This window comes from Gallinula chloropus (assembly GCF_964237585.1).
Source record: "Gallinula chloropus genome assembly, chromosome: 12".
NCBI classification, from domain to species: Eukaryota; Metazoa; Chordata; class Aves; order Gruiformes; family Rallidae; genus Gallinula; species Gallinula chloropus.
In genome coordinates this window covers 7,507,264-7,529,703 of record NC_140097.1, presented here as the reverse complement: position 1 = coordinate 7,529,703, position 22,440 = coordinate 7,507,264, and the positions used below count along the sequence as shown (strand labels likewise).

The following is a 22,440-nucleotide window of genomic DNA, read 5'->3' as shown; positions in this document are numbered from 1 at the left end:
AGAACCAAACAGAACTCTTTAAGGGGTGAATTAATGATCAGCATGATGGAAGAGAGACACACAGCCATGCTAAAAGCGTATGTTCAGGCAGCAGACTGGTCTAACATTTTCATCTGGCTCTGGAGACATACCCACAGATTAGACAGTGACTATGAATGTCCAGCAGCCAAAGGCCAAGTTCTTGTTACATTTAAAACAAACCAAAATCTTTGGCACAAGGTATTTCATTACAGTTAGGTATCACTGTCAGGCAGGGACAAGAAGAGCTCAGTCTGAGTGAAATGAGAATTATTATTCTCAAGGCAATAGAAAATAATTTCTCTTTGGATTTACTTGCACACAGGTCTTTGAGGGTATGGGATATTTACTCTCCAGCCAAGGCATGGTGACAGCAGTGATGTGTTAAGTCATACTGAGGAGACTTCAGCAGAACTCAGAAGCCTGCCTGGTTCTCAGCTTAGTGCCTCAGCTCCCACCCACAGCCTGGGCTCGACATGGTATCTCTGGGGCTGGAAAGGACTAAGGGGATAATTCTTGCATTCTAAGAGCCTCCCAAACTTTGTATCAAGGACAGCACAAACAAAAGGTGCAGTAAGATAAGGCTGAATGCTTGCTAGACATAAGAGATAAACTCTTGATAAGAAAATATCTCCCTCCAATGAATTCTTCATCCTGCCTAGCAGAGAGCAGCCAGTAGACATATCACCACAACCAGACAGTAAAGCAGAGTCCTGGACTGCAACAAGACCTACAACTCACCCAGGTAGTTGTCATCCTCTGGCTTCCCTGAGTAACTGTGCTGACGCACATCAATATTAGTTGCACCAGCCGGGATGCGGACCACAACGTTATAGCCTAGAGAAGATTTAATAGAAAGTCGAGGCTATTACACAGACTCCTCATTTGCTTTTTATGGGGGGGATGGGAAACGAGCAAAATTACCTCCCATTACACAAGCCAATACTTTTCATTTAGGGATAGCATAAATAGTTACAAAACAGAATATGCTATAGCTAGAAGGATTTTGCATTTTACATGAGTGTTTTTGTAGATTAAGTGTGGTAACAGCTTTTATAGACCCACATTTTTTACTATAAAGTTTTTAGCAACAGATTCTTACCATAATGCACCGTGTTAAATGTGCCCGCAACAGTTTTGCATGAAGAATTATCCCCACCACAAACACCACATTTATCTCTCCTTGCTTTGGAATTCAGCACATGATCGCATCCAGCTTGCTTTAAGAGAAAAATTGAGAAAACTAGATTGAGCAAATACAGCCTAGAACAGCATTTACAAACCTCACAATTAAGGCACACAAAGGCTTTGTATGCAAAAGGCTGCCGTGAGACAAATTGTTTTGCTTCCCCACATTTCCCCGCTGATTTACAGCGAGGCCGTCCCAGCCCATTTTCAAACAAAAGGGTTTTTTAACTAAGCAAGAAACAGAACTGCTGTTTGCACCAGGCAATGCCTTCGCTCCAGAAAACTCCCAGTGTTCCTCGTTCCCATGGAGGAAAGTGTGAAAAATAATTGTGAATGGAAATGTAAAGGGTCTGACTGGAAGCGAGCACTAAAGGAAGCATCATTTGGATTAAGCTCAGACCCCCACAACCCTCACTAACTGAGGGCAGATGTACAACCACCCTCCACGTGTGCCTCTTCTGCGAACCTGGAGGTTGCCACAAGCTTCAGCCGCGGCTCGTGGAGCTTGGGGATGCTGCTGGTGGTCCCCCAGAACAGAGGGCACCCCACCAGCCAGGTGGAGCGAGGTGCAGAAGTGCCAGCCTGCCATGTGAAACTGCAATCACCCTTGCTACAGAGAAGGGAAGGGAAAAAGTTTACCCGACAAAGGCCCTGCACACAGATGTCATTCGTGTCGGGGCCGCAGGGCGTCCCGTCGATGACACGGTCCCGCAGCTGGTAATACGCTGTATTTCCCGCCACTCGGCAGAACAACTTGCACCGATCCTTCATCAGGACTGGGGGAGGGATTAAAAACAGAAGCACGTTATCCAAATGCCATCGCTCTGCCTTAGGCAGGACCTGCATCTCCCCTCCCCCCCTACCCCGCTACTTACTGCCGCTGTATTTGGGAACCCAGCGCACGTTCGTGGGCAGCCCATTGATGTTGAAGTGCTTCCCATCGAAGTCAGCGCACTGCTCATCCCGGAAATCCTTCTTCAGCTTCGAGCATGGTTCGGTGTTGCAGGATTTAAACTTCATGCGACGACCCACACAGTATTTCCCACCGTTTTTAGGCCTGTAGAAACAGGATCAGGCTGGAAATGAGATGCAATCCCAATTCTGCAACCTGTTCAGCGGTCAGGATTTGCAGCACCATTTTGCGGGCTCTGTCTTTGTGCCTGTCTTTAATTACCATCCTAGGCAGAAGCAGGGAAGTTTATACAGGTGTCTAGTAAAAAAAGACCATATATGCGATGCTAAAAAGGGAATATTTGCTCTCTGATGAATGCAGCTGTAGTGAGAGAAGCCATAGAGGAAAAACAACACCTTCCTCCCTCATCACAGATTTAGTTGCACGCCGAGGGATCCCATACAGGATCATCCCTCCACAACCCCATCAATCCTATGGATTTGGTGGCTCAGTGTTTGCATCCGATCTACTGCATTGGAAGTAACTAAACATCACAACAGAGAGGAGAAAGGGCTTCCCTGTGGAGGCTGAAATGCCCAGCAGCACTTCGTTCTTCAGAATTTGTAGTCCAGAATGGTAGAAATGGGGATGCTAGACACTTCTAAAGGACTTTATCTCCACGTATTCCAGAAAGCAACAAAGATGGCCAATAAATACTTTACCCCCATTTTATAGTAGGATGACTCTGGTATAAACTGGGGAGAGTGATATCATCCAAGCCACATCAAAGCCAGCGGATAAGCCTTGGAGGAATTGTTATTCTGCATTTCCCATCTCCCAGATTCAGGGCTGTAGTCATAAAACTATTTTTGTTCTTGTATGTAGATGGAGCTTTTGCCAGGTAACAGTTCACTTCAGGGACCGAAAAAAGCCTCTCCCATTCCAGCTAGTGTCGTGGCATGTGGACGGCATCGGAGGAGCTCGGCAGAAGGCACTGTTCTGGTGAGGACTCTTTTTCAGCTATGGTGATGCTGTGAGGGATACAAGCTATCCTACTTCCTGTGTGTTCAACAGATCTTTCTTCTAGGAACTTAGGTAAGATGTCACATGCCAATCTATGTGGAACCTTTTATGAATTGTAATAATAAGAATTAAAAAAAGAAAAAGATGTGCCATGCTTTAAATGTTCCAAAACCCTCCCCACCATCTCTGCTGCTCTCTCCTGAAACTTCAAATGAAATTGGGGGACACAATGGAGGCTTCTACAAGCTACCACCATTAACATGCATAGTAAAACTGCAGTACCACCCAAGCATTTCCACAGAATCACAGAACTGTAGGGGTTGGAAGGGACCTCAAGAGATCATAGGGTCCAACCCCCCTGCCAAAGCAAAGCTTTGCTTTGCCCTGACGTCACAGAAGGAACAATACTGTGATCTGGATGGCATGGGTCAACCTGGGAAAATCTGCAGCTATCTACAAAGAAAAAAAAACCACCAAGTAAGACCAGAACTCAAGGGATGTATTTAACAGCCACCAGCATGGGAAAGCCTCCACCGGTTGGTCAACCCCAGCATCCCCCTTCAACAGTGTTGCAGAGTTGTTGGCAGACAGCGAGAGCATCCTGAGTGGCTGGAGCTGCTGTGTTGTGATCATGTTGTGCCGAGGTGCATGTACAGTCAGACACCGTTCCTCAAAACTCAAGATGGTATCTGTACCCAGCTCCAGCTTCTGCTGCGAAATAATCACTAAACATACATCTTCTAGCCAACCTCTGAACAGAACAAGTGCCTGCACTAGCAAGGAGTATGGAGCAGACGTGACCCACCAGGTGCTGAGGTCCTGCACCTCCTGCTTCTTCAGGATGGGCCAGACAGTGCCCCAGGGCTGCTGCTAGAGCACACCTTCCTCAGGAAGGAAGCTGGTTTTCATGCTCAGAGACCTTCTGAAACATGAACCAGACAAGTGATAAACTGGAACTTCCCCTGCCCTCAGCATGGAGATGCCCACCATACACCCTCCACATTGCACACAGCCAGCATCTCCAAACATAAGAGACAGAAAAACCCTGCACATGTATGAGGGCTTCTACTCAAGTGAATTATTCAGTTCCTACAGCTGAACATGATTTTTTTAGCACCTCTTGAAGCACAGGCACATCAGCCACCTATGAAGCCCAGCAGTGCTTGCTCTCCCACAAAAACAGTTCTTCACTCTAACATTTGAAAACCATTTGTGATTCAGGTAGTAGAGATCCTGGGAGATAAACAGGGAGCCACAGGCACACAGAGGGGCTTGTACTTGCCTAAAGACTACCTGCAAAATAGGGAGGGGCAAGCAGACTTCCCGCCACCCCACCAACACTACCTGAGGGATGCTCACAGGTTTGGCAGGAGTTGTCTCCTCCAGCAGCCGTGGGCAAGATGCAGAGCACCACCAGCTCCACACATGGGATTTCTCCTGCCAGCATCCTCTCCTTGCTGAGATACTCAGTGCCATGTGCAGCCCCCTCAAGTCCCATCCTGAACGCTGAGGGGTATGATCTGTCTTGAGGCACAGCCCGGAGCCATAGCTGGTAACAGCAGCTCTACCTGCTCAAAGGGTGACTCTCACACACCTTCTGGAAACTAAACATGTGTCACTTGTGCAGGTTTCCAGTGCTCACAATTAAGCAAGTAGCAGTGATAAAAAGCCCAAGCAACCGCACAGCGCCCAGTGTGGGTTTCATTTTACAGACTTATTTTATGCCAGTTCCTACTGGAGCGAATCTAAATCCGGTGTGGTCTATTCTCCACCTCAGTATGACAAACAACTTGAATTAATTTAGCTGATTACACTTGGGACCACTCCAGAGCTAACCCAGCACAGCAGTCCCTGTGGATGCATCTGGACGACTCCTGCCTCACAGGCAGAGCGGTGATTTCTGGGGGTGTCCCATCACCAGAGCCCTTCTGCAGACTATTCCCATGCAGGCACATTATCTCCTTCCAGCTACAGAGGCACATCTCGACCACCTCACTTCACAGCACATAGGGAAACATCCTTCGCTGTGACAGCAGCACAGCCCAGACCTTGCTGAGCCCAAATCATCCATGGGGGAGTTAACAGGATTCATCATTTTCACTCTGAATGCATTTATACCGCAGTGGGACCATTGCAGTTTGACAAAGGCTCCAAATTACACAAATGTCTAGCAAAGCATTCTTTGAATAATAATAAAAAAAAGCAATTACAGCAGTTTTATCACATTGCTTCCACTATAAATCCATTTAATTAAAGTAAGACTTTTAAATATTGTTAGTTAAGAAGAGCGTGCAGGAGCTTTTTTGTTTTTAAGGGTATCCAAAGGTCCCAAGTACTGCATAGTTTCCTTTTCTCTCCACAGGACCCATGAGATTGAGATAACATTGAACACACGGACACACCACAGACTCCAAACTCGCCATCGTGCTGCAAACTGTCAGCTTCGTAACTGCAGCAGTAAATCTCCCCGCAGCCAGCGGCTGGGGCTGAAGCACACTCACACTTCTGACATTTCAAAACAGCCCCAAACCTCCCTGACAGTTTTAGGGTGTTTTTAAACCAGCGTTGTTTTTCACGGAGTCTGAGTAAACACAAAGAGCTGACCCTGGGATGTAAGTCAGCCTCGCGTAACATCGATTTTCAGTGTCACAAAGAAATATGGGATACTTCACACTATGTAGTATATTTTTAAGGATATTCATCAATGATGTAGCACAGAGACAGAAGGGAATGCAGTGGGTAGAAACCTCTGTGTCCCTTCTCAATGTCCCTGCTCTCTGGATCATCTATTTGATCAACTAATGGCTGGTGTGGATCCACTTTGAACCCAGCATAATTCCCACACCAGCTCCTGCACATGTCCCTGCTCCACTGCATTCCTCCCAGCACATCAGAAACCCTCAGGACACAGCAGACAGACCTGGGGACAGAGTCTTGTCCTCACTCCCATCCCAACAGGTCTTGAATACACAAAGCTTAACACATCCTCTGCCATTACTAACCCTGAGCAGTTTTCTCACCCTGATCCATTTTCTCTTGCAAAGCTTAAGGCAGCACCCAAACCTCAGTGGTGCAGGAGCACCAGGTAGAGGCACCTCTCCAAGAAGTGTGGTTCTGGAAATGCTTTGCATCTGCTCAGCCCCATGCTGTTGTTCCAGGGGCACTCAGGCTGCCATGGGAGAATCAACAGGCCCCTGGAGAATTAACTATGGGGTACATCTGTTCATCTGCATGTCTGCCTATGTGTCTGCGCTCATGCAAAAATCACTGAAGCTCTAGCATGCAGAGATGAATTTGAGATCTCCTTCACAGCACCCCAGCAGGGCCTGGGACTGGGAGCTGGTTTATGTGCTGCCAGTGGCCAGCACAGTTATCTATAGATGTGTTTACATGTCAAGCTCAGACAGCTTTCAGCACAGGTGGATACCTTTGTGATGGACTAAAACAGAGACGTGATCAGACTCACATCGAGATAATACCTCGCCATCCAGAAAGCCATTCCTGAAAACAGGGCTTCTGGTATTGGCATCTCCTGAAATAAGCCTTTTCCCCATAGCTGTGCAGCTATGCCTTGCTTTGAAAACCAGGACTCGCACCACAGACCTTTTACGTGATGCACTGCAGCTGGGGGCTTTGTCTGTACCAGCCAGCCTCAAATTCCCAAGTGGGCAATCTCAGCGGGAAGGATCTGGTCTGGTTAGCTAATCCATTCCTTCAGCGTATGTCAAAAACACAGTCTGCTGTCATTTCAGAGGCTTACAGCTTCCTGCAGCCCTGCAAAATACTCATCCACATACACGTCAGAGCACATTACAGGGGCAGGAGCTGCAGCCTTACTTTCTGTGCTGTGACGGTGGGTGTGTGTTCGTTTTCAATGCCAGATTTAACACAGTATTTTACTGGCATGCAAGACACCACCCCAGATCTTCACACACGCAAAAATAATCTTAAACAAGCTAAACCATCTTTGAATAGGAAAGACCTGGGGATAACTATGTCAGATGTTACTCAAGGTATGTGGGTTGGTTTTGCTGTCTTCTACAACAGAGAAGTACTTTGAAAAGTGGGAAAGGCAAGAGAGTACCCAGCAGCGTCTCATCCACTTGCATCATCTCAGCAGCCCAAAAATAATGAGGAAGCAGATGATGGGAGCCCATGCTGCATCATCAAATTGCGAGGACAAAACAAGAGTCAGCGTAAAGCTCTGTGGACAGTGCTAGGACAGATGAGTCCCTGCGGAGAACTTCACGAGGGGTTGGAGAAGAGGCCAGCACTAGCTACATGGCTTTTGAAAGGGGGCCTGGAAAATAGCCAGTTAGTGATAAATTCAGGGGATTTCACAGGCAGCTTGGTGCCGAGCGTATTTAGGTGCTTTTGCAAATCCCAGCCCAAGCAATACACCTCATGAAACACCACGATACAAAACACAAGCTGTAAGAGAAGATGGAATTTAAAATCCCTCGACTAACCTTTAGGATAAAGGAGATTTTCTATCACAAAAAGCTATCAGTCCAAACAGATGCCTCTCCAGAAGATGGGAATACTTCTCACTGACAGCACCCAAAGGTTCAGCAGCATAGCTATTTTTGTGTGAGGAAAGATATTTTACTTTTGTGTCTCCATGGCTACTGGAAGACCATACAGCATGTGCTGACTCAGCAGTGAGATGAGAACTCTTGCACTCATGTTTCTCAGCATCATTTTAATTAACATGCTGGTGTCGAACTCCCTTAGCCTCAATCCTTCCTCTTTTGACACTTTCCCTGCTGTGCTGAGCCAGCCTCTCCCATCGCTCCACCACTGGTGCTGCTCTCCCTTCTCCCATTACTGGTGATGAAACTGTCACTGGTGCATCACTAACGGCAATTTCCTTGGCAATAAGATGTCCGGTGCCAGTGACAAGAAAGCAGAATGATCCTGCTAAAACTTTTTAAGACCCCCTTGGTCTAATGAGCTCTGCAGACTCCCTCTCCATGTCACAGTCCCAAACTAGAGCCTGGAAAGCATCTTGTCCACCCCTTGTTGCTCTCGAGTGCTGAAAGGAGGCAGTTAAACAGAAACCAGTACAGTTCACAATTTATGTAGACAGGCTGTTTTCATACCAGTTGCTCAACCTATTACTAATATTTTGCCAGCCACACATTTGTCCCACTGAAGCCCACGGCAAAATTCCCTGCCATTTCAAAGGGTGCAAGATTTTGCATTCCAGGCTGATGGCAAACATTTTTGAGGGCCACTTTTTAATGCGGCACAGATTTCTACTGAGGTTTGGCTAGTCTGCACCAGCTGACATGCAACTGTATAAAGGATTGGCTGCAAAAGCAGCCAGAAGCGGCAAAACCAGACGAAGCAGGAATAAAATGGTAGAAATCAGCATAATAAATCTCTAGGAGCAGCTGCAAAAGCAGCCAAAGCAGGGGCAAAACGGTGAAAAATTGGTAAGATCATGGCTCCTTCCCTTCTCTCTCCTCTCTGATCCACAGCTCTGAAGGAAGAGAAACACCTTTGGAAGGGGCACCCCAGCTAAGCCTCCCCATGAAAACAGGGGGCAATAATCCCACACAGATAACAGCTTTTTCTTTCTCTCTCCATTGAATGGAACCCTTTTGAGTGCTCTTTATCCACACACCAAACCTGCAATGAGCTCCTCCTGGGTTCCCGTGCTGGCTCACCCACGCCAGGCAAAGCCACCCATCTCCACAGCAAAGCCACAGGTCCCCAAAGCACACATGGGCTGGGTGCAGCCAAAGGGGATTTCAGCCCATTTGGGCAACCCAGCTGCTCTTCCCCATTTCCCCCACCAGCGTTTCCCCTCCATCCACTTACTCAGGCCTGTTGCACTCTCGTATCGCCGTCTTTATGCCGCCGCCGCAGGTCCTCGAGCAGGTCCCAAAAGGGCTCCACGTCCCCCATGCTCCATCTATCACCGGTGCCTCTCGCTCCTTTGGCACACACATCCCAAACCGGCAGTGCTGCGCATGGAGAGAGACAGGAAAGGTGGGTTTGCATTGCTTTTCCCTTACAAGCTGACCACCAGCGACCAGCCTGGATGCCCAGGCTCGTGCTTATTTCCTGACCACTCACAAAATGCAGCAAAAATTTTGTGATGAGATAAAATTCAACCTTTATTTTTTTTTGTCTGTTACCCCCCCATATTTTTTTTCCTCTCCAAACCCTTAAAGGAACAAGTGAAGGCAAGCTGCAGAGTGCACGGGAATGGTTTATGGAAAGAAGATTGGGGACAACACTGAATATTCCCTGTTTACTGGAGCCGAACAGCACGGCAGGGCTCGGGCACTGATTTCTCAAAAAAGCTGCTTATCTGATTTCCTGGAGAGCAGCAGGAACCACACTGTGTCACGGGAGGAGACAGACAGAAGGGAAAAAAAAAAAAAACCAGGGAAAAATCCAACCTCCCCACAGCTGTACAAAGCCCAGGAACAGAGGGAAAGAAAACTTCCAAACCCAAAGGGCAAATAACACAGAAAAATTAATTCCTCAGTCCAAAGAATTTTTTTTCCCACTCAGCCATAACACGGGATTTGCCAAGGCCTGGACTATACTTTTGTTTTCCAGCTGTAACTCTTTTTTTCCTTTTGTTTAGAAAACAGATTTGAGTTATCTTGTCAAGTTCCCATCCTCCATTTTTATGGTGTAAATTGTGTCCCTTTGGAGTACATGTGCTAGTTTGACTACACAAACTTCTGGGAAGGTGAGATCTAGGGACAAATCACCTTCTGGCCCCACCAGCGTGGATGGAAAAGTGCCCCCAGGACCCACAAGAGTGGAGCTTCCCGCACTGAACAGCGCTTGCTAAAGCAAATTTAAACCTACAGATACACTCACCTGCTGGCGGATGCCTAAATCTTTGCAATTATAGAAAGCCCAAACATTGCTGATTGCTCACAAATTAGAAGAGGTTACAGACATAGAGTAGAAAACATGTAGTGCATCATTAAAATATTCCCTTAAAATATTTTTCTCTACCAGATGCTGTTCAGGCAGGGAAACACCTGACGATTCTTATGGCAACGGGGTTCAGTTCACTGATGTGCTGTATTTTTCCAGCCCTTTCACTGATAGTGAGACCAGATTGTATGAAGACACACCAAGAACTCATCCCCCCTTTTAGACATCCTTATGAACCACCTTGAAGAAAGCGAGGTAGGAAATCAGAGCCAAATCAAGCTGTTACAGGGGTTGTGCTCAGAGGCCACTGGCTCTGCAGCTTGTTTAACACCTTTTGCCCACGATAGCCAGCTCGTCCCATTGCTCTGCCAATGGAGAAGGCTGACATCAGGTCCATTTGGGGCACTGTTTGCCGATCAGCTGAACACCTTGGAGGCTTGGTCCCTAAATGTGGTGTTTGCTCAGAGACAAGCACAGTCTCTAGGCTATGGCATGCCCTGGATTTGTTTTCATCTGAAGCTTTGATTCCCCAGATGGAAACAGACCGAAAAATATCAGCTATGATAAAGGATGGGAATAAAATAAGCTGAAATGGCTGGTTCTGTGCTGCAGGACAAGGACTTATGATGTGCAACTCCCCCTGGCACTTAAGAGAGTTGAAAAAACTGCAGGATGGGGAACCCTATGCCAGTGCTGGGCAGGGCCAAAGAGGTCCGACAGCTATCATCAGTGTACAAAAATACATGACACCAATCCAGCGTTGCTGTCCCGATGGAGAGTTTCTCACAGCAATGTTGACGCTCACAGCTAAATATATAACTACAGTCACGCCTGGCACCACTGACCCAGAGAAGATGACTAAATAGCTGACTTGTGAATGTACACAGCTAACAGACCGTGACGTGACCTATATGTCTCCCATACGATGGTTGAGAATTAACCAGGAAATCACCTACATCCCTTGATTTTATTAAAAATTGGGGTTTGGAGTTGATGGTAAATCAAAGGGGGAAAAGAAAAGGAAAAAAAAAAGAGCAGCTGTTTTAAATAATCAGCAAGATTATCTTATGGAAACGCAATGGTGTTTCTTGGAACCACACCGAATAGTCTGGCTGTGCAACCTTTGTGCCTGTTGTATTTTAAAAATAATTTCTATCTTGAGTTACAACAAAAAAGCTAAAAAGCCTGCCAGGGTTCTCTTCCCTAGGAGCATACAGATCAGAGGACAGAGAGAATAAAAGAGATTTTGTCCGGAGCAAATTCAAAATAACTTAAACACACGGCTGAGCAGGAGAGCAGCGGCAGGGATGGGAGACACAACAGACTTTCCTTTCCTTTGTCTTGCCACTGGAGTCCCAGATAATTCACCAAATCCAGCTCCCTTCCTCGGGCTGACTTTGACTGAATAGATTAGCAGGGGGCAGGCAAGTGCTGTGAAGCTTCACGCATGCATAACGTATACACGCTACCTGCTGCCATACGGCAGGAGACAGAAATGATTACTTATTCATCTACTCTTTTTTTTCACCATTCTTTACACAACCCTGAAAGCCACAAGAGAGAGAGAGGCCCAAGTTTACGACCCTCTTTATATTCTTTCAGTGATTTATCTCTGCCTGATGATGCACTGGTGCTGCGAAGCACTGTAAACCATCACAACTGGTGCTTACCCAGCAAAGGCCAAACTCCGGGCTCAGCTCATTACTTGATTTAGCAGTATCAAATTCAGTGTCCTCACGTGCAAAATATGCATAAGCTAATGCTCCCATGTTGTTTTAATGTCCTTGATTTAAGAATAAATTTAGAGCTCAGTTAAATACACGCCCCAGCAGTTTTAGCTAGGTTTTCCTTAGTTATTCAAGGCTCTCTCATTTCCAAAGGTATCACCATCAAAAATGGCACGGTATTTTTCTCCATCTGCCAAGCCATATATCACAGGTTTTGACCCTACAGACTTGAGACAAGGCATTAGTCAGCAAGTAGCAGTTTGATGGGGCTCCTGGCCACAGCGGAGTACCAAACCAGTGATTTATTCCAAAGAAAAGCACTCCAGACTCGCACCTCAGCACTTCACAAGCCCAAGCAGACACTGAGGAGGAGTGAGTTTATGATGATCCAAACCTTAAGCTTGAATCAGACCAATAGACAGATAGAAGAATTACTCCATAAAGCGTTTCTTTCAGAATACCCTCCAAATGCCTGAACGCAAGCGGACTGCATTAGCTTTTCTGAAGAGCCCATCTGCTCTCAGCTGAGAGGTTCAGGTCACACTTGTCCAATTTGTCTAAACCTGTCAAATTGTCTAAATTTGTGGATTGAAATGTTTTTGCTTACACAGTTGTTCTCGAGAGCTCTGCGGCTGGAGACCGCCTCTCGGCTAACACAGGGTGAGTCTGAGGAGGTGCTAATCTGCTCACTTGCAGTTGTTTGTGCGTCGCTCTGGTCATATCCAAGGGTAACAGCAGGGTTGTCGAAACAAAATTGCAGCCCAGATTTTTGGCATGTCAAGAAAATAGTTATCTCTGAGCTTCCAGCAGTGAGCAGGCCTCAGGCTCACCAACGGAGAAGTTGAAGACACAATGTCTCAAGTCACAGGGACTCCACAGATGCCTAAGGTTCATGCTGAGCATCCAATAAAGGTGGGGATTTTATATAAAAACATTAAATTTGGTGCACCACTGGCTCCAAGGAGTACTACAGGAATTAGTTTTCAAACCACATCCCTAACAAACATTCTCAACACTAAAAACAAGCGTGTGGACTGTGCTTTCCCCTAAGAAAGGAAGGCAAATTGACACATTACGCCCATTGTCTTGAAGGACATCTGTCAAGTGTCATTGGACAACTGACTTTTCAGACACAGACAACTGAAGATAAATTACCAAGTAGATCCAAAGCCTGTATGGAAAATGGTATCTAAAATAACATCCAGATATTTTTATGAAAATACATTTGAAAGACTACAAATTACAATGCTGATGCTTTCTAAAGAAAACTTTTAACTGTTGATCATTAATAGCCAGAAAAGCAGATTTTTAAGCTATACCTTGCAGAGTAACATCACACCTCTTTTACTAGACCCAGATGGAGATTATTTTTGTGCAGACACAAATGATGAAAACTAGTTAGCATGTGTCTTCAAAAGCTTCAGTATCTCAACAAAAGAAAAATCCTCTCAACTATTTTTTTCCAGATCTGGACAACTGAAAACGAAATACTTATTCTAGAAATCCCAATGCTGGCTGGAAACAAACGCTGCATATGGAAATTGCAAATTTCTATGAGTTAATGCCAAAAGCTTTCCATACAGAAAACGTCAACCAGTTCTATACTTTACTCTGAAGTTGTTGAGATGAGAAGCCAGTTGGCAAGTTCATGTTACAGAAAATTACTAATTGCTCACATCACAGAGGAAATTTCTAATAAAAGCCCAGGGAAGCTTTGCAAAAATGTTTGCTTGACAGTTCACTTAAGGGCATTAATTAAAAAAAATGTAAGCTCTTCTGAAGGATAGCTGCTTTAAAGAATGTTATCCCACAGCAATAGGTTTTAATCATGGTATCTAGGGTAGAGCTGACCCATGCAAACCAAGCTTGAAACACACAGACGGGCTCTGGGCTTCCACCCTTGCAGTCAGCATCTGTGCTTCATACAACTGGCCACCGGATGAGGATAATTTTGACCGATATACTTAAGCTGAGACCTGGGAAATCCAGCTACAAGGCATAAACCACCAGGTATTACAGACCTTTCCAGGCTCACATTCTGTCCCATCGGCCCAAGGTGTGTGCTGGGTACGGCATCCCTTGTGTGCACCGTCGATGTTAATACACCAGAGTCGCCGACACTGCATCTGCTTGAGTTATTGAAAAGACAAAAATATTAAATAAATACAGGCCACACACCTCACCAGATAGATGATCCTTTATGAAATTATCCCCCTAGGATTTAACACTAACTCACAAGCTTTGCAATCTCATGGCTTGCGAGCTTCCCCTTCATCCAACCCAAGGAGTCCTTATTGTGCTCTGGCAGGAGAAAACCAAGGAGAGGAATTTCACTTACCATGTACGGGCAGACTTGAGATCCGGGTCCAAAAATTAACTCACATTGTTTGTTGACATCATAAATCAGGCCCGGGAGCTGCTGAGGCAAGGTGTAAGTTCTTGATGAAGGTTCATCAAGCAAACACTCCCCATAACCAGTACTACAACACAAAGTAGAAAACTGGTGTTAAACAGGAGGTGACAAGACTAGAACCCCATGGTGTTTACCCCAGACAGATTTAGGGCTGCCATGCACCACACTTGCCATATTTAACAAGCACAGGAAGACAGGAGGCTGTGCTACCCATTCACCACCACCTCTGTGCTGTGCTAACAACTGTCAAGCACCCTGGCAAAGCATTTCTGAGTATGCATGACCTGCATTTAGTTGCTCAGCAAGCACTGGTGGGTAATTAGGAAAAAAAAATAAAATAATTGATTAGCAGAACACCACCCATCCTAGTTTTGGCTGAGATAAGAATTCATTCTCTTTCTACCAGCTGATATAGTGCTGTGTTTTGGATTTAGTATGAAAATAATGTTGATAACACACTGGTGGTTTTAGTTGCTGCCAGGCAGTTGTGGTGTCTACACTAAGTCAAGGAAGCTAGCTGGGATCACTGCTCAGCAACAGACTGGACAGCTGGTTGTTTTTCCTCTGCATGTGGTGAATGATTGCATTTGTGCATCACTGTTTAATAATAATAATCAGCAGCAGCGTCACCATCGTAATCGTCCTTTGTTATCCTATTAAATGGTCCTTATCTCAACCCACAATTTTTGGGTTTTTTCATTCTCCTCCCAATGCCCTTGAGGAAGGAGGGGTGAGCAAGAGGCTGCACACGGCCTAGTTACTGGCTGGGGTTAAACCATGACAACTGCCCAAGGGACCACACTCCTGGATTTGCCAGGACACCATCATGTTCCACACCCTATCACAGCATGTGGAAAGGCATCATGGCAAAGTGGGTGATCGCTGCGCACCAAACTGACCCACAGGCTCCTGGAACAGTGCTCCCAGCATGGACCAGCGCCAGAGCTTTATCTTGACCTGCAGAGCAGAAAGATTCAATCTGCCTCCTAAAATACAGCTCTGTATCTGGGCCACAGGGCTTGGAAAACTCACTCTTCAGGTTCAAGGAGAACACACATTCCTTAAAAGCAATATCCATGGGGGAAGACTTATTCTTTCCCATAGAGAGGCTGGTCCTTGCCAGCTTATCACGAGGACGAACTGGCAGGGACTGGATGCCAGGGGTGCATTCCTGCTCTACGTAAAGGATGCATGCACACACAAATCCCTCCAATTTCCTCCCAACGCTAGGATTTCAGATTAACCAACGAACCATGGGATGCACGCATGTATAAAACCAGCTGAACACATGCATTTGCAAGGCCTTACTCCAGAAATTCAGTGATGTATTTCCTGCTGCATTTTGACCACATCCAGGGATTGGTGTAGAAGTTCAGTGTTGGTGCCATGACATGCTGTTGATTTTTACCTCCATCTTCTTTACACTTATGATTGTCATCGTGTGGCATGTTAAATCTAAGAGAAACACAGAGGCAAAAAAGCACCATCAGTTAAGTGGCAACTGCCAAGTATTTAGTACAGCAAGAGCTACAGGGTGAACTAAACGTAAGCAAACCCAAGAATTTTCCCTAGATACTCCACTCATGCATATTACAGAACAAAAGTATTGATATGCACATATTGATAAACGTCAACAAGCATTGTTCAAACTGGGTTCCTGGAACTTGCCTGCAAAAAGTCATGCAGCACCATCACTATATATATAAACAAACATATATATATATATATATATATATATAAATTTAGCCAGACAAGTACTGGAGGAACCCTGGCCTAAGATGCCATTTCAGCTGCATTTTCCTTCTCAGCTGATGTAAAAAGGGAACAGAGCCAAAAATCCAAGCTCCTGAAGATGAATGACTTGAGCCCACCGACCACTAGTGCCTAAAGTCTCTCATCTACATCAGCAGCACCCTAGTTTGGCTGCAAAACGTTCTCAAACGCATCCGAATACCTCGGGCCATGCTCATCCCACATGCTGTTGCCTAAATAGGGCTGCACCAGGGACAGACTTGGCTCCTATACTTTCTGTGGCAGGTTTACAAAATGCCACCAAGAATCAGTATCAGCAGAAACCCACGCGAAGTTCGCAGCACATGACATATTGAAGAATGCGGCAAATACGCTAACGGAGACAGAACGGCTTAAAGTGCCTGGCTGTTTGAAGTGGAGAAGGGGAAATGACCCGGTGTGATCCTGCGTCCGAAGGCTGGGGAGTTTATATCCCATTAAGATTACCTCCAGTGAACCACCTTTTCGCTCTGCTCCCTGTAAAAGAGCAAAGAGGCATTTCCTCCTCAGGAGCACCGCTAACCCCTCCAGCAGCTCTGGGGCAGCATTAGCGAAGGAATTAGCCACAGGTTAGGTGTGGGGAACGTCAAACCTTCGGGGACTTTCCGTCAGGAAATCTCATTTAAACAAATAATGCTGTGGTTAAAAATAGGCCATATCTGTTCTCCATGCAGAAAAAAGGAGTTTAAAACAATGAGAGATCTGTTTCCAAGCACTCATCCATCCCACACCTACAGACTTCCACTGCAAACCCCGTGAGAGATGGCTGGGGACTGAATAAGCTGCCCAGGAGCTGCAGCTGGGGAATAAAGAACTATGTGACCCAAGATGATTTTTCTCATGACTACTCTCAAAAAGAGTCAAAATCAATTAAAAGAATTTTTCATTGGAGGAGGTGCATCTTGAGTGATAGTATCTCTTCTGGGGATGTCCAGTAGCATGAGATTTTCCTTCATGGAATAGTTCAGCAGGTGGGTCTGGCTCACTTAAGACATCCTGATGACCTGCCAGACACCCTGGGGAAATTCCTCCCCTCACCCACAGCTGCTGTGGGGTCTTCAGTAGCACCCTGCATGGTGGTGGGGCAAGCTGTGGCAGGCTGAGGAGGAGACTTCAGTCTCAAAGGCCAGGTGAGACATTCCCATGCCCCTTGCCTTCGTCCTCCCTGAGGCACTCAGCATCTCCCAACTATGGCCAAAAACCTGGCTAGTCCCAGCATCTTGGTCAGGACATCATGGCTGGTGGGGCACATCCTGCTGACATTCGCATGTAGGTGTGAGAAGATGCAGTGGTAAGGGAAGTTTTGTCAGCTTTCCTCCCTTGCTCAGGTGCTGCCCTCTCACTCATCCTTGCCAAAATTTGCATCTGCTGGTTTTGCTCCTCTCAGACAGACTGCAGAGCATCCCGCTGCCTCCCAGAGTCACACCACAGCCTAATCTTTCTTGGTGGTTCATCTTCTACCCCAGTATATTTATCTACTCTCAAATAATTAGGCTCAGCAGGTATCAAGTCCTCGCCTGGCTGGCAAGCCCTAGCTAGCATAAATCTTGGGCTATTTAAATGTAAATGTATTTACATAAAACATACACATGGCCAAGTTCATGTGCTATTGTGAAAGCCGTGCTCAGACCGTTATCTTCACTAATTGAGCAGCTCCTGTATGGGTCACAGACTGTGCCCAGCTCTGCCAGACCTAGGAGAGAACAAAGACATTTATAATAGAAAAAGAAGTGTTGCCCATGGTTCAGCACAGGCGACTAACATTGTCACTACAAACAAAGTTATTAAAAGACAAAGAAAAGGTTTTCCTTACCCAGAGTATCACATTTGTCGTGCGCTCTACAAATATCCTGTCTGAAAGCAGAACAGACCTGACACATTAATATTCAATGCAGCAGTGAATAAAGTACAAGCACAGTCATAACATCCAAAAACAATTCTTGGTCCTCCACTGGACCTTCTCATGCTGGTTTGCCACATCATCCAGTCAGAACCTGAACCACTTTCATCACCCATGAGCAGACCTCAGGCAGTCCTGAACCTCTCAAAGTCATCTGCTGCTATGGTGGACACATTATCTCAATTCTGCTGACAGTTACATTGCTCCCACCACTGCACCTATCATTACACCCCCAACAAAACTCAGACATTTCCCATAGCTGGATATATTACATGCTTACAGCCTCCGACACACAACTGGCTACAGTTCTCATGAGAATATTCACCATACCTGGTAACAAGCACGGCTGTATCGTGTTGAAGGTGACTTCCTTCAGGGTGGTTCTGGGATTGCTGCCATTGGCAGAAGTTTTTTAATGTTGTCTGGGCATTGTAAGATATTGCAGGACCATCCTAACAAGCAACACACACAAAGGAGGTATTTTAGGTATTCATCACAAAGCTCACTACAAATGGCACTGTCACACAAAAGAAAAATCACTTCTCTTACCTGCTCATTATGTATCACAACCAATTTCACAATAACGATATTAATTAAATTTCCAATGCTTGGGTCTTTGTAGATAGAGGCCACCTGTTTCACAAAGAAGCATTCAGAATTACTGCAAATGTTCAAGGAAACAAACAATTAAGACAGCACGTGCACATTTTCCACTTTGGAACTGTTTTTCCCACTTAGCTTTTCCCCACTCAGTGTTCTGGTGTCACCTGGAGAGACCTCCTGCCAGAAACACAATTTTAGAATCAAACCAACCTGCTGCTATCGCAGAAACCCAATGTTCCCTTGTGCTTTAACACACATTTCACCAGATTACAGGATGATTCTGCTCTGAGATACAATGACCACCAACCAAGGATGTCAAAAGCAACTTATTTCTTCAAGTGCCTCACTTTGACACAGACAGTTTTAGACCATGTATTCACAGCACTTCTACCCCTGAACAGGATGAAAATCCCTCCATTGACACATGCTAGACACACAATTCCAGTCACTACACATCTACAGAGCTGCTTTTCTAGGGACTACACTACTGCATCCTAGTACCAGCAGCTACCAAAACACTTGTCCTCATTCTGGAAAGCCAACCCTAGCACTATGCTACAGATCTAGGTGACCACAGGCTCCTTCTCCTCACAACAACAAGGGAAGTCAGGCAACTGCATAACCTACAGCCATCAGGCCCTTGGAAGGCACAGTGCCCACAGTATCTTTTAATTCAGGTGCTATGTCACACAGACTTAAATAAAGAGTACAGCATGTGGACTAAAGGGCCAGTGATATTTCTTGTGCTACTTGCTTGGGGTTCAGAAAGCTGGAAGGGAGGGATGTGGGAAGGGCTAGGAAGTGTGATGGCTCTGGGAAGAAAGAAGACTCCAACCAGTGCTCCCTAGTCGGGTTTTACCAAGCTTCACTCTAATCTCAGCACTATCTCCAAGCCTGGCTGAGGCAAACTGAGGGTACTGCATGAGAACAGAGCAGAATGGGTGCCCTGTGACCACTGGAAAACGGTCCGTGGGTGAATCTACTCCCCCCCATTTGAATACTCACTATTGACATTAACGTTAAGACATAGTGCTGTAGATTAGCTCCGTGGTAGGCAACCATCCTGCTGTCAGCCACCACCATCACTTCTACAAACCGAGGGTAGGAGAGAAACCGCTTTGTTCGTTTGTGGCTCTTCTTTTCACTCATGTTCCCAGTCTTGTTGCTATCCGCAGAGAACGAATTCACTTCCAGGCTGTGTTTCAACATCTCCACGTCAGACAATATGCTGCCTTCTGCCCACTGTCTTCTCCAGTGTTTCCGCTTGTTCTTTTTGTGACTGTGCTCATGATCTACGATTAAAAAGCGGACAAAGCCATAAGGTACATTCTGGAGTGACTGAAGTTAATACCACACGCATGCTACGTCAAAACACCCATTTATGCTTGTTCCAAACAGCTAACTAAAACAGGAGGACTATGTGGAAGCCCACCACGTAGTCTAACCTCCAAGGCTCTACTTAAGTCTGAAAGTACTGTTTTATGGAAGCCAATGGCATTTGAAGGCGGACGTTCACGCAACGGCTTTGCTGCAGCAGAGCTTTCTCCTTGCCCGCGCAGGAAGGCCAGGCCGGGCCTGCAGTTCAGTTTAACGTGACGTGAGCCCGGCGATGGTAATTAGCCACCATAGCAGCAGCAGCGTGAGGATTCTGGGCACGTCCAAGGTGGCCAGGAAACCACAGGAAACAAAGGTCCAAATCCTGTATTTCTAACTCAGGCATGAAGGACGGCAGGATTTGGCCTTCATAGCGAAGCAATTATATATGATTTATTTCTGTCTCTAACAATAACATGGCTGGGCTTCAATTCCCCCCCTCCCTTTATTCCCCCTGTGCTACGGGAATGGTAAAGGTCATCTAATAGCACAGCTGCCACTGGCTAAAGAATAGAATTCAGGAAGTTTCACATATACTGCTTTTGATATTCAATTAGGCCAAACATAAAAGCAGCCCGAAAATATACTCCATGCTGATACAAAGACGACAAAATGAAGGGGGAGAACAGGCAAATAAAACATATGGAACATGTACAATTAAGATTTACCATCTGATTAGTATGTAATTATAGCATTATTTAAATGTAAGAGCAAAATCAGTCTTATTTGATGCCACTTAATTTTTAATCAGTTCATCATAGGAAGTAGCTAATTGAATGTGATTCCTCCATGAGAGACTGTTTGATTCTGCATTTAATATAAAGCCAGATCTGAACTACTCATCTAAGACTCCAGGCTACAACCCTCACGCTCTTTGTAGCTTTAGTTTAATTTCGTTACGGTGGTGAAAAATATCACATTTCCTTATCTGACCCACTGAGTAGGTTAGAGGAAGCATAATATTAGGGAACAAAGGAATATTCAGTGCTCAAACAAGATTGAAATGATAGGAAACTTCTCAGCTATTTTTCCTGTTTAGTTTCCTTTTAGGATATTTTGTAATAATTTCCAAAAAAACAAATATAAAATACATTCTCTAAGATCAAAGAAAGCAAAGGGGGTTGGCCAGCTCCTACCCATCTGAGAAATGCTACCTTTTTGCCTTACGTATGACCAGGCAACAGAGTATTTAAGAATTAAATTCTGTTTACTCTGCATGACCAAAGTCCTACGTGAATTCCCCTTCCTTGATACAGTCCAGACCACCTTAATACAGCAGAGAGTCCGCAGTTATTTCAGTAAGAATTTGAGAAAGCCAATGGCATTTGTAGTTATAATTGGATTGCCCTAGTTCCTCTGCACTAATCAATGCCCTTGTGTTGGCAAGGATGTGCTCTCATGCTGGCACGGCTTCGTGGGCAACCGTGACATTATCCTGACTCACTCAGTGCCAGTCAGCATGGGAAGCCAACTATGCATACAAATAACTTAAAGGTGAGAAGACCACTGGACCAAGGAGAAGGTGCTAACCTCAGCCCAGTTCCCCTCCTCTCTGCACCCGCAGCCACTCATTTCAATTTCTCTTTTAAATAAAGAACTTCCAAAAGAAGCAGCTGCTGAAGGAAAGACATGTTAAGGATGGGGAGATGCTCAACAGGGTTTGAGAAAGACTGAGGGCAAGTCTGCAGTGTGAAGGCAGAGCTCAGCACCATCCACCACCCTGGCTCCACAGAGCCCCAGGGAGGGCGACCGTAGGGCTCAGGCATCTTCTCCTCCGTCCATCGTCATGGAAGGAGGGCAGATGGAAAAGGGAGTAAAATGCTAAGGATTCTTTGAAGAAACACTTGTTAAACAGGAGGCTTTTAAAAGAAATTAATTGACAATCACCAGGCTTGCACTGAAATCATGTAGTTAGTGCTGTCACTCGTTTAACAACCAAACTAAAAACCACCACTCAACACCCCCAGAGATTCACATGAAACACCAGGTTTGGTTTAGAGCCCTGACCTGATCCACCACGCAGTAGAACGAGAGCCCAACACAGCCACATACACCCAGCACTGAGAAAAAAATACCTTCCTTCTGTTGGGGAGATCTGATACAGCCTCATAGAACCATACAGGTTGGAAAAGACCTTTAAAATCATCGAGTCCAGTCATTACCCTAACACTGTCAAGTGTCAGTACCGTGTCGGTACAGTATCAGTGTACTTCCCCTGCCCAGCACACAAATCAAGCTGGTCACATCATCCCTTCAAAAGCCAACCCATTTTTTCCCAGGTCTGAAGCCCCTCCAACACTTAGAGCACGCTATTTGCACAAGTCCCCTACGAGTATGTTTACCAGCCTAGTTACTGTAAAACCAAGCAGAGGGGGATGCATTGCATGGAAAGGCACTCCTGAACTTTGATAGTAGTGAACTGTTATCTTCACTCATCTTTCTTACGTGTAACTACCCTCAGAGACGGTGCACATTCACCTGTAAAAAATTAAACCCTAATGGCAGCACACCGCTCTCAACTCATCCATAAAACCAGTGATTATGGGAGCTGTGTACAGGGACTGCCAGTACTCCTTGTGCCCGATGCTGCCGATATTCCACT

General features: G+C 45.7%; 1 protein-coding gene across 1 annotated transcript in view; it reads right to left on the bottom strand.

Annotated features, from left to right (window-relative positions):
• The window catches only part of ADAMTS9 (ADAM metallopeptidase with thrombospondin type 1 motif 9), a gene marked incomplete at its 3' end in the record, with an annotated part of 82,651 nt that overhangs the window by 48,174 nt on the left and 12,037 nt on the right, over positions 1 to 22,440 (bottom strand). The window contains exons 4-15 of the mRNA XM_084269466.1: positions 19,470 to 19,756; positions 18,192 to 18,313; positions 17,775 to 17,815; positions 17,549 to 17,654; positions 15,479 to 15,625; positions 14,096 to 14,237; positions 13,779 to 13,883; positions 8,948 to 9,093; positions 2,082 to 2,263; positions 1,846 to 1,982; positions 1,121 to 1,238; positions 760 to 855 (exon numbers count right to left, since the gene is read on the bottom strand). Coding sequence (XP_084125592.1) covers positions 760 to 855; positions 1,121 to 1,238; positions 1,846 to 1,982; positions 2,082 to 2,263; positions 8,948 to 9,093; positions 13,779 to 13,883; positions 14,096 to 14,237; positions 15,479 to 15,625; positions 17,549 to 17,654; positions 17,775 to 17,815; positions 18,192 to 18,313; positions 19,470 to 19,756 — 1,629 coding nt within the window. The remainder of the gene's footprint in view (positions 1 to 759; positions 856 to 1,120; positions 1,239 to 1,845; positions 1,983 to 2,081; positions 2,264 to 8,947; positions 9,094 to 13,778; positions 13,884 to 14,095; positions 14,238 to 15,478; positions 15,626 to 17,548; positions 17,655 to 17,774; positions 17,816 to 18,191; positions 18,314 to 19,469; positions 19,757 to 22,440) is intronic.